A 17,595-nucleotide genomic window follows, 5' to 3' on the forward strand; every position below is an offset into this window, starting at 1 on the left:
AAAATAAATAAAGAAAAGAAATGAAAAAAATCAATTTTGGTCTTCTTTCTTCCCTTTGCCGTCCCATTCCTCTCTCCCCACTCCTTCACCATATTCCACCATTGTTAAGGGAATAAAAGCTTGAATTTCCCTACCTTAACCTATAAATTCACAAAGTCTCCACACAAAAATTTCTCCTTACATGTTGAGAGAGCATTAGAGAGTAAAAAAAAAGAAGAAAGACTTGAAGAAAGGGGAGCCTAAAAATCCTCCAAGCAAGGTTAGTATATTAAACTTCTTACTTTCCATTTTAAATGCATAATTAGTGGTTGGAAGTGAGCTTAGAACTTGATTTAAATGAAACAAATATGGGGGAAGAATTAAACTGGAATTTCGGGTAGCTTGAGAGGAGTATGGTTTGCATGAATATGATGCAATTGAATGAGTTTAGAACCTTAGTTAAATAATTAACATTAAAATCATTAGAAGTAGTTAAATGCAAGAGTTAGTGAGATTAGGGTTTCAATGCTAGGGTTTATGAACCAAAATTTGGAGAAATGCATAAATGGCATGTTGGACCTATTGTGAAGTGAAATAATGGTCAATTATGACCAAATAACTTGTGTGGGAATGATAGGAAATTAAACCAAATTCGTAGGTCAATAGTCATGCTGCTGGCAGCATGACCAAACCCACTTTGAAGGACCAAAACTCAAATTTTACAAGTCTAATTGATATGCCACCAATTGGGGATGAAAATAGACATAAAAGAGCACAATTTTCATTAAGGAACCATGGCCAAAAACTGACCAAAACTTGGTGAAACAATTGACCAAAGTGAGTTAATAGCAGGCTGCCACTGCACTAAACTGACTAACTGTTCATTTGGTCATAACTCGAGTTAGACAGGTCAAATTGACCTGAAATTTGGCCAGGGATTAGAGGGCATATAGATATAAAACTTTCATGAAGAACATCACCCCAAATTATGCCATTAACCCATTCAGATTATTGAGCAAAGTTAGGTTACCAAACCTGCAACTCTGCAGAATTTTCATTGAGCAGCAATATTTGGATGGCTATAACTCCCTCTAGAAAACTCGGATTTAGGCGATTCTTGAACCGATGGAAACCTAAGACATAGTACAACATTTCATATGAAGAAAGTGAGACCAAATTATGAACTTAACTTGATCAAATTATTGACCAAAGTTGGACCAAAATCTGCCAGAACCCAAAAGTGCAGCATGAACAGTGCACGTGAACAGTAAATTTATTTTGGCCATAACTTGAGCTACAAAACTCCGATTGAGGTGATCCAAAAATGAGAATACACTTAAGACAATAAGGAACATTTTCTATGAAGGAAGTTTTGTTAAATTCCAACAGTAGATCAACCAATGGAATAGTGCAACTTCGGAAAACCAAAACCGAAAATTGGCAATTTTGCCAAAATGACCTAAGCTTTAAACAAATGACCAAAACCAACAAATTTGGTGACGAAAATGTGGTATGTGGGTGAAGTTAGAGTTCCCATACCTATTAAGCCTTAGAAAGTCAATAATTTGACTTGAATAGTGTAGTGAATAGTAACCGAAACACAAAATTTCGAGAACGTCGAATTTAACACGTTAGAACTAGGTAAATGTGGAGCTAAGTTTATTTTGGATTTATTTTAAGTTTTAGTACTGAAACATTGGAAAATTTTGTATTTCAGTGGAAAAGAATACCGAGACAGAACCCGAGGAGTCGAGTCAAGGCCAACAGATGACTCGTTTGAGGTTTGTGCACAACATATACTTTTATAATCATCTTTTGCATATCGTTTTGAATAATTTGAAATATGGGATTATGGCATTCTTATGATGTTTGATCTAAATTGTTGAAAGTTATTATGTATATTTGAAAAGACAATGTTTAGCAAATTGTTAAGATAAGTTTTGAAACCACAGTGTCATGACCACATATTTGAACACCTCACTAGCACGACTAGTGGGGGTAATTAGTTTCGAATTTTGATTCCTTCTCTGGAGAAGTGTTGAGGTGTGCCAGTAGAAGAGGATGTGAATGGATATCCATATATTTGAGCTAGCTAGCCTTGTGATATGATTTCTCTTTAGCCTCTGGCTATTGAGATTCATGTGATTTCTCTTAGCCTCTGGCTATTGAGATTCTATTTGTTTCGAATGGCATGATCTAACTATGGGTTTTATGAAATGTGTTTTGATACTTTGAAATGAACTTGGTTTACATGAAAATCTCACAATGCATGATTGTATTTAATTTTCATGTTTAGCCAAATTTTTGAATGAATGTGCTTTAAGTTTTGCATAAAGATTATTTTAGTATATTGTGCACCACTGAGTCCTAGTACTCAGCGATAGCTTATTTTATTGTCGCAGATACAGAGACAGAGGAGAAAGCAGCAGAGGTGTGTGAAGTCATCACTTGACATTTTGAAGCCTTCGGGTATAATTTATACCCTAACTGTAAATACTTCTTTTGATGTATATATTGCACATAAATGTATGGACATGTAAAAATGGGTCTTGAGCAGTTTGTACACAAATTTGTATGAAGTTTGTAATAAAGTTTAGTTTGTGTTTCTTTTGATATAAATTTGTAAGGTTGTGTATAAATTATTTTGTTTTAAATGAAATATGAATGATATTGATTGACAGTATTTTGAGAATTATTGAACTTGTGAATTTTGAGAAATTGATTGAGTTGATTGTGAAACCGAAGTAGTGGTTGAGAAAAACTTTTAGAAGTGCTTTTTACAGGTATTCGAAGAACGGTTTTCCCAAAATACAGAGGAAACTCTGTCAAAATTTTTATAAAATTTGCGGAAAACTAAAATGGCCAAAAATATTAATTAGTTTTAATTTCAACTAAATGTTTTAGATACTTATTAGAAATGCTCACCACTTGTCAAAGATAAGAAAATTGTTTTAAAATCCCTTGTAGGGTACTTAATGAGTTATCGGTAGGTGAAGTTCGGTAATTCATTAGGTATTCTACGGGATCATGTTATGCCTTACAGAGGGGTAAGGTGTGACACTGCTTGCCACAATAGGTACAAAATTTTACTAATTCAGTAGATTTGCCCATGCCTTCTTGAATATTTCCATAAAATGGATTAGCATATCCATTTTGACCTCTACCATATGATGCATAACCAGTTGAATTTCCATCGAATGAATTAGCAGATCCATTTTGACCTATGCCATATGATGTATGACAAGCTGAATTTCCATAGAATGAATTAGCAGATCCATTTTGACCTCTGCCATATGATCCATAATCAACTGAGTTAAAACCAAAATTGTCAGGCATATTTTCAATCTTCACAACCCTATTTACAAACACTTTTGATTCCATATTACTGTTGCTTGCCATTTGCCTCTCTTGCTAAATGACTAATGAAAATACTTTGTTTATGGAAGGTAGTGATTCCACCAACATGATTTGTGATTTAACATTCGCAAATTGCATATTCAATCCTTTGAGGAATCGTATCACATAATCACTTTTCAAGTAATTTTGTATAGTAGTAATAGCACCACATGAATAAGGCGTAACACATGAGCATGAAGGAATTGGTCTAAAATTAACCAACTTGTCCCAGAGAATCTTAAGCTCAATAAAATATTTAGTAACAGTACGCTCACCTTGCTTAAAATTGTAGATCTCTTCTTATAGATCCGATATCCGGATAATGTCCCCTTGTGAAAATCTATCCTTCAAATCATTCCATGCATCAACTAACTTATCAATCCACATGATAGTCTGAGCAATTGAAAGGAGATAAAGATAATCTGACCAATTAAAGGAGATAAAGATACGATAATCCAAGATAAGGCCATAGTGTTGCATCTCTCCTAGGTAGAATGCATCTTATCAGTTTTTGATGGAGAAGACAATGAACCATCAATGAACTAAAGCTTGTTCTGGGATGCTAATGCCATTTTCATGGCTCGAGCCCAAGAATGATAATTTGATCCATTAAGAACAGTTGATGCCAGTACTAGAGCTGGATTTTCATTAGGATGAAAAACATACGGATTAGAAGGATTCTGAAGATGATCAATAGCTTGATTAACTGCCATGAATGCCAGTGAGTAGTTTCGAATCTTAAAAACAAAAGGAGAAAAACTCAAAGAAGAAAGAATTTGTGAAAAAAAATAACCGTCTCAAGAGAAAAATTGCTCTGATACCTTATTACAAAATTAGTTGAGAAAGGAAAATATTGTCTTATTGAATGAACAATAGCTGAGCTACCTGTATACAGAGCTAGAGAACTAAAAAGAAAAGGCGGGACCAGTTACGTAGTTCAACTGACTAACAACTTATCGAGAAAACTAACTAAAAATAAGTTAACTAACTAGTTTCTTTATTCTCGGGTAATAGCCCATGCTTACAGGTATGGGTATTTTCTTTTCCTGTACACAGATTTTCAGCTGCTAAAATCTCTTCAACTCCTACAAGCTACTATCTTCCGGCGTCAATAGAACTTGTAGACATGAATCCAATGGAAGATGAATGATACGATGTGCTTGTCATTTCTATGCAACTCAGTTGCATCAATCTCCTATTGATTTCATTCAGACGACTAGAATCAATTGACCCCATATCGTCCATTACGGGCATCTTCTCATCCCCGTCAAGATACCTTGTAACTTGTCTCATTCTAGGCCTTGCTTCTGCTTCCTGATGTGAGCAAAGAAGACCCAATTCCAAAATCAACTTCATCTGTTCATCTGCATACCTTGAATCCAACTTTGGATCAACTGCATCAAGGATTCTTCCCATTTGTTGGCATTCCTTTACCCAATCTACCAATATGAACTGCCCTGACCCGATAGGCCTCCTTCCGGTTGCGACTTCAAGAAGCAGAACCCCATATGCAAACACATCTGAGCTTGTAGAGGCCTTCCCTGTACGTGCCAATTCTGGTGCAATGTACCCAATAGTGCCGACGACATTTGTAGTGTGTGAATTTATGCCATGATCGTATAGCCTGGCAAGACCAAAGTCCCCCAATCGGCCGTTCATTTCTGCGTCTATGAGGACGTTGCTAGACTTGACGTCTCTATGAATCACCACTTGCTCCCATTCTTCGTGCAGATATAATAGACCCGAAGCGATGCCTTTAACTATGTTGAATCTCTGTTCCCAGTTCAATACCGAGTCATTTCTAGGATGGAATAGGAGGGAATCGAGGCTTCCATTTGGAATGTAGTCATAGACCAGAAGGAGATCATTTTTCTTTTTGCACCATCCTTGGAGATTCACCAAGTGCTTATGCCTCAGTCGCCCGAGGCTTTCAATCTCTGCTACAAATTCTTTCAACCCTTGAATCGGATTATTACGACTGATCTTCTTAACAGCAACTTCATTTCCAGTACTAAGCATTACAGCTTTGTAAACTACACCAAACCCTCCAACTCCAATTATCTCACTGTCTTTAAAACCTTTAGTTGCTGTATAAAGATCTCGATAGCGAAACCTGTGCGGACACTCCAATTCCCAATCTTCAAGACTCTCAAGTCGCCCAATTCTTTTATAAAGCGCGAGAAAGAGCAGTATCCCGGACAAAAGAACGATCACGACGGACAAAACGACGATAAGAGCAATCACTGAGAATTGGAAAGAAGATGATTCTTTCTCTACCGGAGGTATAGGAAGTCCAGAGAGATTCAATGGATGGGCTGCTCCTGCTGTGGAAAAACTCCATCCCAAAATGTAATGAGAGCTTGCTGTGTCCCCTGTAGCGGCTGAGAAACCAACATACATAAACTCCTTCACAATTGGTGTTAGATCAACAGCAAAGTTAAGGAGTGGTTTCATTGGTTTCTGTTGCCACATGGGACACATTGTAACGTTCACAACTTTACTCACGCCATCATATTCTAGCCAGGCTTGAATAGGATCACCTTTATGCATATCTATTTCTTCGTTCTTCAATGTGTTGTTGATATTGTAACCAGCTGGCTCCGACGTATTGGACTCCATGCTGTTAATGTTGATTCCAACATGGTTTCCATAACTATTTGACGTCTCATTGTAACCTCTAACAGTATCGAATTCAACTGCAAAAATATGGTTCGAGTTTTTGCCGTCATTCAACTCGTTGAAGAGTCCAAGGTATTGCCCAGCCTTAGCTCCTGCGATCTGGTAGGAGGGAGCGATGGTGAAGGCGAGGCCGAAACCTCCTTTGCCTGAGGCCGGTGGGACAATTGAGAAGACGAAATACGTGTTGAAAGAAGAAGCATTTGGCGATGTTTTATTAAACATTTGTATTGTTTTGGAATAGAACGCATGTCCTATGGCGTTTTTCGTTTTGTTAGTGAGCCTCAGGGCACCACTAGTCTTGAAAATGGAAGCTCCCTCAAGGCGAAGATCACTCTTATCATCACTTTCATTGAATCCCTCGAAAAAGAAGTGTTCAGATTGAGCTTGATTAATGACAACAGAAAATAAGAAGACGAGCAAAGCTACAGAGATCGTGGATAAAAAGGCCATAAGGGAGAGGTTCTTCTTTTGCTATGGGAGATAATATCAAAGAAGGATCAAAAAGAGATGATGGGTATATAAATGACACTGAATAATATATACCGTAAAATATGAATAAATTTTAGTTTAGTGATATTGCATTGTGAAGTCTCGGATTCAACTTTGGATGACAATCAATTAAGCCAAAATAAAAGGTACCTAAAAAAATGGCAATGAGAAATGAAAGACTTGAACTTGTCAAAACAATTAAAAGTCTAGAGCATATAGATGGAGGTATGTGAAGGGGAAATTGGCATCAAGTATTTCCCTGGACCTGCATAGCTCAAAGACGTTAGGAGAGAGAATGTGACTGGTTGATTAGGATTTGGCTATGCATGTTTTCTTGTCCAATATCCAATGCCGCGTGTTGGTGGCTTTGAATTTTCACCACCTAGACTTCGAATATTATTCATATATTTTCCCCGGTTCGTGTTCTCAAAGTCTTGCAACATCGACTTGTTCAGCTATAGTGATGTGTGATTGACGATTACATTATTAAGTTTTCATACAGTAGACCTTCAATTTTAAGGATTTTAGATGATTCCAACTTCGATTATCAACTAATTAAACTATTGATCCTTGTGGGTACATTATCATTAATTACAGAATTAATTGGCAAGTTATTATATCTTTGACATAGAATAACGATTTATTATTTATTTAATTATGATGATAAGATATAGATATATAAGATTCACGTATTTAATAGGTGTATTAATTTTATTTTTTAAATTTATAATAGACCAGATTTAAATAAATAAAAAAAACTCTTTTTACATATTACTAATTTTTTTTATAAACTTTGCATAATACTTTTAATCTAGATATGGATTGATGTGCTCATTTCTTTTCTTTAATCTTTCTAATAAAATCTTGATAATTATAAAAAATAATAATTGTAAAAGTAGATCTTAATTACATGTTAAGATTAAAGAATTCACAAAATAAGAAGATTATTCATTGATAGTTAGGGTTTGAATTATTGTTAATGAATAAGATATTATTTATAATTATAACCTACTTTTTTTAATTATCACTGAGTCACGAAATCAAATTTCTTGGACCACCACAATTAATATTATTTTTCCCAAAATGTGGAAATTTCTTTTTCTACGTAGACTGTGACATACTTTGAATTATCATCAAATTAATATCCGAGTGAAATTTCAATTTTATTCGTCAATTAATTAAAATTTTAAGTAAAAAAAAAAATAGAGAACTTATTCTGTAATCATAACTTCTATCGCTCATCATCATTCTATCAAGTATCTTCATCTTCCTTCCACTTGATTGAATGACGACGTCGTTCCATCTTTACAAAATTTAAATGTACAAAAATGGAAAATTTTGACGTTAGGACAATATTATTTAAATAATTTTTTTATTTAACTTTAATTGAAATTTAAAATTGAGAGTTTGTATTTTTAAAAATAATTAAAATATTACTAAATAAAATTTCAATTTTTTTTAAATAACAAAAAAAAAAATTATGATATATCAGTTTCGGTTTCTTTTATATATGTCATTGTTGAAATTTTAACAATTTTTTAAAAATTAATATTTAAATTTAAAATCTTTAGAGAAGATTTATTAATTGAAATTTCAATAATCTTCTGTATTTACTTGATTTAGTTATCATTGGGATAATTATTAATCTATTAAAATTGCTATTATCAAAGTCTATTGCATCTGCTAAAAAAAATTGTCTCCTACGTACTTTATCTTTTTATTAATTATAAAACAAGAATTAATAAATATTAACTGCAATAGACTAACATATCTTCTTATATTATTAATTTGTTCGGTTATTAAAAATATATTACTTATTTAATTAACTCGAGTTTGAGTTTTTACTTTTTATTTTTTTATTGAAAAATATATATTCAATTAATGCATTTGCACGTTCCATGTATTATAATTTAATAATATTAAAAAAATAATAAAAATAATTAATAAACTTTAACTCATTGTTATTGAAATTATTTTTTAGTTTAAATTTCAATTAGAATTAAAGAAAAATTATTATTTAATCTTTATATTTTAATAAAATTAACTATTTATACTTATCTTTTAAAAAATACATTATATAATTCTTATATTTTGCTTCAGTTAAATTATTTAGTTCTTTTATCAAATTTTTCATTATTCAAGCTATTTAAACTACTGTTTAATCTCTCTATTTTAAGAAAATTAATTAGTTGATCTTTATATTTTAAAAAATATTATTATTTAATTTTTCTATTTTAGTGAAACTAATTAGTTGGTCTATGTATTTTGAAAAAATATTATATTTTGAAAAAAATATATTCTTGGATAAAAAATATAAATTTTTCTATATGGAGACTAAATCTCGATTTTTTTTTTAATTTCAAATTCTTTGGACATTATTTTTGTTTTTTCTTTAATGAGAAATAATTTTTCTTGATTACTTAAAAATTTTAAAAAATTGACTAATTGTTTTGTGTAATTAGCTTACACCATTTTAATCAGCAGATAAAAATAAAGAGAGAATGAAGAGGAGAAGGGTGTTAGTGTAGAAAAAAAAAAAGAAATATTAAAGAGAAAATAAATAAGGGAGGATAAGAGAGAAATAAGGGAGGAGAGTAATAGGGTAGTTTAGGTATAAAAAATAATTATGGGCCAAATAGTTAACAGAATCAAATTATAAGGACTAACTAATATATATTTTTCTAAAATATAGGGATTAACTAATTATTTTTACTAAAATAATGAAACAAAATAGTAGTTTGATCGGTATTGACTAATGAAAAAAATTAACGAAAGAACTAAATAGTTTAACGAAAGTAAAATATAGGGACTAAATAGTATAATTTTTTAAAATATAAAATTCAATAATTAATTTCATTAAATATAGAGATTAAATAGTAATTTATCTTAGAATTAATAATAATAGTAATATCAATTAATAATAATGATTGGACTAATAATAAATTTTGAATATCATTATCTGCTTCTTTAGTTAATGATAATTTAATTGCTTCCAACAGCGGAAATGAAGGTTTTTCCTTCACTATATCGATCTAATTGAAAGGAAGAATTGCTTTCCTTTAACCATCCACATTATATATATATATATATATATCCTGCATTTCCGCTCCAAAACCGGTCAGATTCCTCCAAATCAAACGGTAAACACTCATCAAACGGAAATTCCAAGTTTATATCATCCGCAAATTCTGATTTGGAAGGAAAAGGTGGAGGGAGGTCTTAGTAGTGTACATGAGCATCGATATCTAGTGCATAATTTGCATATTGATGATATTCATTAAGAAATTAAATAACTCTGCGTCAATGTTAGGTTCATGTAGAAATGGAAGCTGAAAAAGCTGGGATTCTAAAGTTTTAGAAGGGTAATTAATTAAGGGGATTTACTAGTTTGAGGATGTTTAATTATAATTTGATTATGATTAACAGATTTGGGTATGCTTGACATATGCATCCCACATAGTCATTTAGCTTAAGTTTCATGGTCATTTATCCATTCATTAGTCATTTTTAGTTAATTTTATTAGTTATTTACTTAATTTTTCATAATTGTCAATTTTCAGATTAATTTGTAATTTTACTTTTGTTTTGTAGAAAAAATAGTGTTTGAAGAGGCTAAAAAGTAATTTTGCAAGTGAGGAGTAAAGTTCAAGTTTAAAAGTGCAAAAATTGAAGCCTAGAATTGAAGATTTTTGAAGACTACTGAAAGTTGTAAAGCCTAGTGCATAGGCTATGTACTATCTTATGCAAAAGACCAGAGAAACATTGCAACTCTGCCGAAATGTGCATGGCTTTCTGCATAGCTTATGCACCTTCACAGAGGATGAACTCAAGCTTGCTGAAATCTGTATGGCCTCACGCATAAGTTATGCAAGAGCTTATGCAACTGATCGGGAAACCTCCCAAACTTGGCGAAATATGCATGACCTCTCGCATAGCTTATGCAATTACTTATGCACCCTCATAGAAACTCTCCAAAGGTTACCAAAACAAGCATAGGGACATGCATGACCATGCAAACTTATTTTCACTCATTCTTTCTAATTCTGACTCAGCATAAGATGTTGCGCAGGCACAGTTCCGGCTATGCAACTCCGCATTAATTGATTGAAAAGGCAAGATTTTGTCACACGTGCATGACCTCACCACACACCATTTTAGTTCATTTTTAGGGTTGATGTTAGGGCATATAAAAGGCATTATTACCTCATTTTGAGAAACGAAGAAAGATTGAGAGAGTAGGAGACAAAGGACCCGCCAATTTCGTTATTTTCCATCTAAAGCTCTAATTCTTCTTCTTCTCCACCATTTTATACGCTTCTTTCAGCAGGTTTCTTCAATTTTAATTCTCTTTTCATCTTTTATTTCCTTATTTTGCTAAAATCATTATATCAAACATGAATAGTGAGTAGTTCTTTTTAGATTCTGGAGTTGGGTATGTAATATTTGAGATATTTTGAGAATTTGAGTTGATTTATCCAGATTTTATGGGTATTATGATGTTTTATACATTTCTTGTGTGCCTAATGACATACTTAGTATAGGATCTCATTAAGTATTGTTCTTAGTCCTTGGTTAAAGCACTGAAAGGAGAAAACCCAGTGATAGATAATCAAGAAATTGGACTTAATTAACTTAGATCTAAAAATAGACTAAGGATTAAGAGGATTAATAGATTGATTAAGGAACCTAATAGGTCTTAATTAATTTCAACTCCATGAAAGTAGGATTGAGTTAATTAAAGCACTCTTTGCCTCACTTGAAAGAGTCTTCTAAGGATTTAAGAATTAATCTCCTTGAAACCTATAATTTTCATATGTTTGGATAATCAATTTAAAATCTCAAAATAGCTTAAATATGAAACTCAAAACTTCAGAATCACCCTTTTATCATTGTTAATCATTAATTTTTGTTGCTTATTACTTTAATTCTTGCCATATTTCATTTTGCTGCAGTTATTGCTTGCAATTTTAGTGATACTTGCCATTCAATTAATTTCTTTGTTGAATTTGCATATATACATATTAAATCTTCAATCTCTTCATTTAATTAATTTTTAGTTTAAATTTAGTTTAGATTAGTAAACTTTCATATCAAAAATTCAATTTAAAACACAACTATTTGAGGGAACGATAACTTTTCTATACTACTTAAACGACCCGTGCACTTGCAGTTGGCCCACATCAAGTTTTTAGCGTCGTTGTTGGGGAGTTATTTGTTTAAGATTGAATTCTTGATTATTTTAGTTATTTATAGATTTTATCTTTATATTATCTTTTCCTTTTATGTTTGTTCTTTTTTTTTTTAGGTACTTTTTGATCTCTTTTGAGAAGAGCCAAAAGCACAAGTAACACATCTCTCATATACAATCCTGAAATTGAGAAGTTTTGTAGAGCCAACAAGAAAGAAATTAGAAGAAGGAAAGAGGCTTTGAGAGTAGCTGAAATTGAACCAGAAATAGCTAAAAAAAGAGTTAGAATTGGTGGTGGTAATGCTGAAAATAATCAAAATAATGAAAATGAAGCTCGTGGGGAAGAAAAAGTAGTTAATGTTAATGCACCAAGAGGTAGTATGGATCATGCATTCCCTCACTTTGATGATTTAAGAGAAAGCATTGTAAGGCCAAGAATAGATGCAAATAGCTACAAGATGGATTTTGGAGTAATACAAATGATTCAGAACTCTCAATTTGGGGGTCATCCTTCAGAAAACCCACATACTCATCTTAAGAAATTTGCTATGATCTGTGATATGCAAAAACAACCTGGAGTATCAGATGATGTAACAAGACTCAAGTTATTTCCATTTTCTTTGAAAGATAAAGCACTAGATTGGCTTGATTCTTTACCACACAATTCAATTACAACTTGAGAGCAGCTAACCGATGCATTCCTTGCATAATACTTTCCACCTGAAAAAACTCAAGAATTAAGGGATCAAATGACAGCTTTAGACCAAGAGAATATGATACCCTCTACCAGTAGTGGATGAGAAGGAAGGAGTTAGAGAGACAATGTCCACATCATGCCATTCCAAAATGGATGATAAATCAGAATTTTTATACAAATGTCACTCCTATTATTTTTGGGATAAAGGCTTAGTTGAATTGAGTCACTCCTGCTATTAGAGGAGTTATTAATGCTCAAACTGGAGGGGAATTTATCATTAAAAATGAAGATGAAGCTTATGAGCTGCTAGAGAAAATTGCAAAGAACACTCATCTGTAGAGTAGTCCGAGAGGGCTAGCTCCAACTCAAAAAAGGCAAGCTGCTGAAATGTACGATATTGATCCATTCAACATGATCAATGCCAAATTTGATGCACTTACAAATGTTTTGGCAAACAAAATGGAAGATTTAAGTATGCTGGTTACTTCATCATCCTCAGGAAATTCTCAACAAGTTACTTATGCAAAAGGAAATACTAGCTATGGAGCAGATTTTGGTGAACAAGCTGCTTATGTGGGGAACTATGGAAACAAGCAGATGGGCAATCCCTATTCAAAAACATACAATCTAGCCTGGAGGAATCGCCAAATTTTTCATGGGGGAATCAACAAAATCAAATTCCAATTCAAAATTTTCAACCACAGCAGCAAGGAAATCCCTATCAGCAGAATAGGCAACCATTAGCTAATTTTCAGTAGAGGAACACAAATCCTGCACCTACACCCAGACAACAGGAGCAAGGTTCTACCATAGAAGCTTTGTTACAACAAATCCTTGCCAATCAAACTAAGCAAGATGAAGTGATGAGAGAAATGAAAGCAAGACTGGAGCAGCTATAGACACATAACAGAATGTTGGAGAACCAGATTGCACAACAAGTAAGTTCTTCGGGTACAAAGTCCATGGGAAAGCTTCCAAGTCAATCGGCGAATCCAAAGAAACATTGTCAAGCTATAATATTAAGGAGTGGGAAGGTATTAAATAATGAGAAGAGTGAAAAAGTTAAGAAGAGGGAAAATGAGAAAGATATTGAAAGAGAGAAAAACATTGAGAGTGATGATAAAGAGGAAGTTGTAGAGAAAAGTCAAAACAATCAAAGTGAAAAGAAAGAGAGTGCAAGAAAAAGGAAAGAGGAGTTAAAGAGAAATAAGAGAAGTATATACCTCCGGAGCCTTACAAGCCACAGCTTCCCTTTCCACAGAGATTTTAAAAAGCAAAACTTGACAAGCAATTTGGAAAGTTTTTGGAGGTCTTGAAGATATTATACAAAAATGTGTCTTTCATTGAGACTCTTCCACAAATGCCCTCTTATGCAAAATTTTTGAAGGAAATACTCTCAAATAAGAGGAGACTTGAAGATCATGAGATTGTAACTCTGACAGAAGAGTGTAGTGCCATACTTCAAAGGAAGCTCCCTCCTAAGCTTAAAGATCCAAGAAGTTTTTCAATTCCATGGCATATTGGGGAGTCATGTTTTACAAAAGCTCTATGTGATTTAGGGGCTAATATTAGCCTTATGCCCCTCTCTATCTATGAAAAGCTCTACATGGGAGATCTTAAATAAACCCATATCTCTCTTCAGTTGGCTAACAGATAAATTAAATATTTAGAAGGGATTTTAGAGAATGTGCCTTTAAAGGTTCAAAAGTTCTACATACCAGTTGATTTTGTCATCTTGGACATGGAAGAAGATGCTAATATTCCAATTATTTTGGGGAGGCCTTTCTTAGCTACAGCAATTGCACTAATTAGTGTCAAGGGTAAAAAATTAACTCTTAGAGTTGGGGATGATTAATAAATGTTCAACATTAACAATGCTATGAAGAAACACCATTCTAAAGCTGATTCTTATTTGAGAATTGATATATTGGTGAGCTAGTTGAGAAGCATTTTAGGAAGAGATATCCTAACAATCCACTTGAAAATTGCTTAGTTCATGGAGGAAGCATAGATCATGATAATCCTCATATGGCTGCATTTGCTCAACACTTGGAGAGTAGTCCACCATTTATCTCAGCATCAGTTTTATAGCTTACACAAGAAGAAGAAGTTGAGATTAAGCAACCATCATTCAAGAAGGAAGATGCACCTAAGGTAGAACTTAAACAATTTCCTTCTCAACTTAGGTATGCATTTCTTAGCCTCAATAAAACTTATCTAGTAATTGTTAATGCAAATTTGAGCACTTTAGAGGTTGATAAATTGTTAAGAGTTTTGAGGCAATATAGGAAGGTTTTAGGATACACAATTGATGACATCAAGGGAATAAGCCCTAAATTATGTATGCATAGAATTATTTTAGAGGACAATTGCAAACCATCCATTGAACATCAGAAGAAGTTGAACCCAAATATGAAAGAAGTGGTTAAAAAGGAAATTCTAAAGTTACTTGATGCAGGTATAATATATCCCATCTCAAACAGTACATGGGTGAGTTCAGTGCATGTGGTCCCTAAAACAGGTGGAATGATGGTGGCTAAAAATAAAAACAATGAATTAATTCCTAACAGAATAGTGTCTAGTTGGCAAATATGCATAGATTACAGAAAATTGAATAATGCTATAAGAAAATATCACTTTTTACTTCCTTTCATTGATTAAATGTTAGAAAGACTTGCTAGACATTCACATTTCTATTATTTAGATGGATATTTAGGGTTTTTCTAAATCCTTATCCATCCAAATGATCAAGAGAAAACTACTTTCACTCACCCATATGGAACCTTTGCCTATAGAAGAATGTCATTTAGTTTATGTAATGCACTAGCCACTTTTTAAAGATGTATGATGACAATCTTTTCATATTTCATTAAAAATATAATGGAAGTTTTTATGGATGACTTTTTTGTTTATGGATCTTCATTTGATAATTGCTTGGCTAATCATTCTACAGTTTTATAGTGTTGTGCAGACACTGACTTGGTTTTGAACTGAGAAAAATGTCATTTCATGGTTCAGGAAGGGATAGTTCTTGGACATTTGGTGTCTAGTAGAGGAATAGAAGTTGATAAAGCCAAGGTTGAAGTGATAGAAAAGATGCCCCCTCTCACTAATGTCAAGGGAGTTCGAAGTTTTTTAGGAAATACAGGATTTTATAGACGCTTCATTAAAGATTTTTCTAAAATAGCTAAACCTTTGTCTAATTTGTTAAGTCATGATACACTATTTGTATTTGACTAGGATTGTCTTAATGCCTTTTGTAGGTCGAAAGAAGCTATAATCACTACACCAATCATGCAACCACTTGATTGGAATCTTCCCTTTGAAATCATGTGTGATGTTAGTGATTATGCAATTGGAGCTGTTCTTGGTCAAAGAAGAGACAAAAAGGCTTATGCTATTTATTATGCTAGCAGAATACTGGACAAGGTGTAGATCAATTATCCAACTATTAAAAAAGAATTCTTGGCAGTTATCTTTGCATTAGAAAAGTTTAGACCATACATCATAGATTCAAAGGTGGTTATATTTTTAGACCATGCAGCAATTAGGTATTTGCTTCACAAAAAGGAAGCGAAACCTAGGTTAATTATGTGGATTTTGCTGCTGCAAGAGTTTGACTTGGAGATTAGAGATAAAAGAGGAGCTAAAAATGTGGTTGCTGACAACTTAAGTAGATTGAAAGTGAATAATAAGAAGCTAGATGCAATTCCTATTGATGAGTTTTTCTTACATAAGAAACTTTTCTCTCTTATTGTTAAACTATCATGGTATGTTGACAAGGTAAATTATCTGTCCTGTGGAGTGCTACCTCTAAAAATGAAATGGCAGGAGAAGAAGAGGTTTCAACATGAGGTAAAATTTTATATAGCCCTTTCTATTCAGAAAATGTGTTGATGGATTGATAAGAAGATGTATTCCTAAGGAAGAAATTGAAAATGATATGCACCACTGTCATGCATCAGACTATGGAGGACACTTTGGAGTTTCCAAAATAGCTAGTAGAGTTCTACAAGCTGATTTCTTTTGGCCAAATCTTTTCAAGGATGTTAAAGCATTTGTGTCAAAGTGTGATAAGTGCCAAAGAAGTGGAAATCTATCAAAAAAAGATGAAATGCCCTAAAATGGTATCCTAGAGGTTGAGCTATTTGATATATGGGGAATATATTTTATAGGTCCATTTCCACCTTCTTATGTTAATAGATACATTCTAGTTGGAGTTGACTATATATCAAAATGGGTGGAAGCCATTGCAACTCCTACTAATGATGCTAAGGTAGTAGTGAGATTCTTAAAAATGTTTATTCTAAACAGATTTGGAACTCCAAGGGCAGTTATTAGTGATGGGAGCACTCACTTTTGTAATAAGCAATTTGAAAGTTTAATGAGAAAATATGGTATAGTAGATAAGATTGCTACTCCATATCATCCCCAAACTTTTGGCCAAGTTAAAATTTCTAATAGAGAGCTCAAACACATCTTAGAGAAAATAGTAAATAGTTTTAGGAAAGATTGGTCCATCAAATTAGATGATGTTTTGTGGATATACAAAACTGTTTATAAGACTCCCATGGGCATTACTCCTTTTAGGTTAGTGTATGGCAAGTCTTGTCATTTACCCGTAGAGTTAGAGCATAAAGCATATTGGGCTATTCAGAACTTGAACTTTGATCTTAAACAAGCTAGTGAGAGAAGATTATTACAACTCAATGTGTAACACCCCTCACCCGTCTACAATGTAGCTAAGCAAAGTGTGTTACACGGAGTGCTGGAGCACCTGATCTTATCTAATTTCATTACAGTTCTTGATTTATTTATTCAAAAACTTTATTTAAGGTTTAGGCTATTTTTACTTTTGTCAAAATCTAACTAATTTGGAAATTTCAAAAATTTTAACGATAATCCAACAAAGTGTCGGCTGTAATTTGGACTAATAGTTCTTCTGAACCTGCCAAAGACAATTCACAACATGTTCAAATTCATAGCTCAATTTATCTCAATAATATCTCATCAGTTTCTCAAAATTTCTTAAACTCAATCTCATTCAGAGTCATTATGATTAGACAATCAATTCAGACATCAGAATTCTTACATTTCATTAACTTATATAATTTTCCAATTAAGTACATAAATTTGTCAAGTACAGGATATACAAATGAAATTACAA

At 32.9% G+C, this 17,595-nt stretch overlaps 1 protein-coding gene across 1 annotated transcript; it reads right to left on the bottom strand.

Moving 5' to 3' along the window:
• Positions 1-4,212: 4,212 nt before the first annotated feature.
• LOC110662724 (lectin-domain containing receptor kinase VI.4-like) lies at positions 4,213-6,653 on the bottom strand. Its single transcript, XM_058143491.1, has one exon. The coding sequence runs from the start codon at positions 6,502-6,504 to the stop codon at positions 4,471-4,473; it is 2,034 nt and encodes a 677-aa protein (XP_057999474.1). The 5' UTR covers positions 6,505-6,653; the 3' UTR covers positions 4,213-4,470.
• Positions 6,654-17,595: the final 10,942 nt, after the last annotated feature.

This window comes from Hevea brasiliensis, chromosome 3 (assembly GCF_030052815.1).
Source record: "Hevea brasiliensis isolate MT/VB/25A 57/8 chromosome 3, ASM3005281v1, whole genome shotgun sequence".
Classification (NCBI taxonomy): Eukaryota; Viridiplantae; Streptophyta; class Magnoliopsida; order Malpighiales; family Euphorbiaceae; genus Hevea; species Hevea brasiliensis.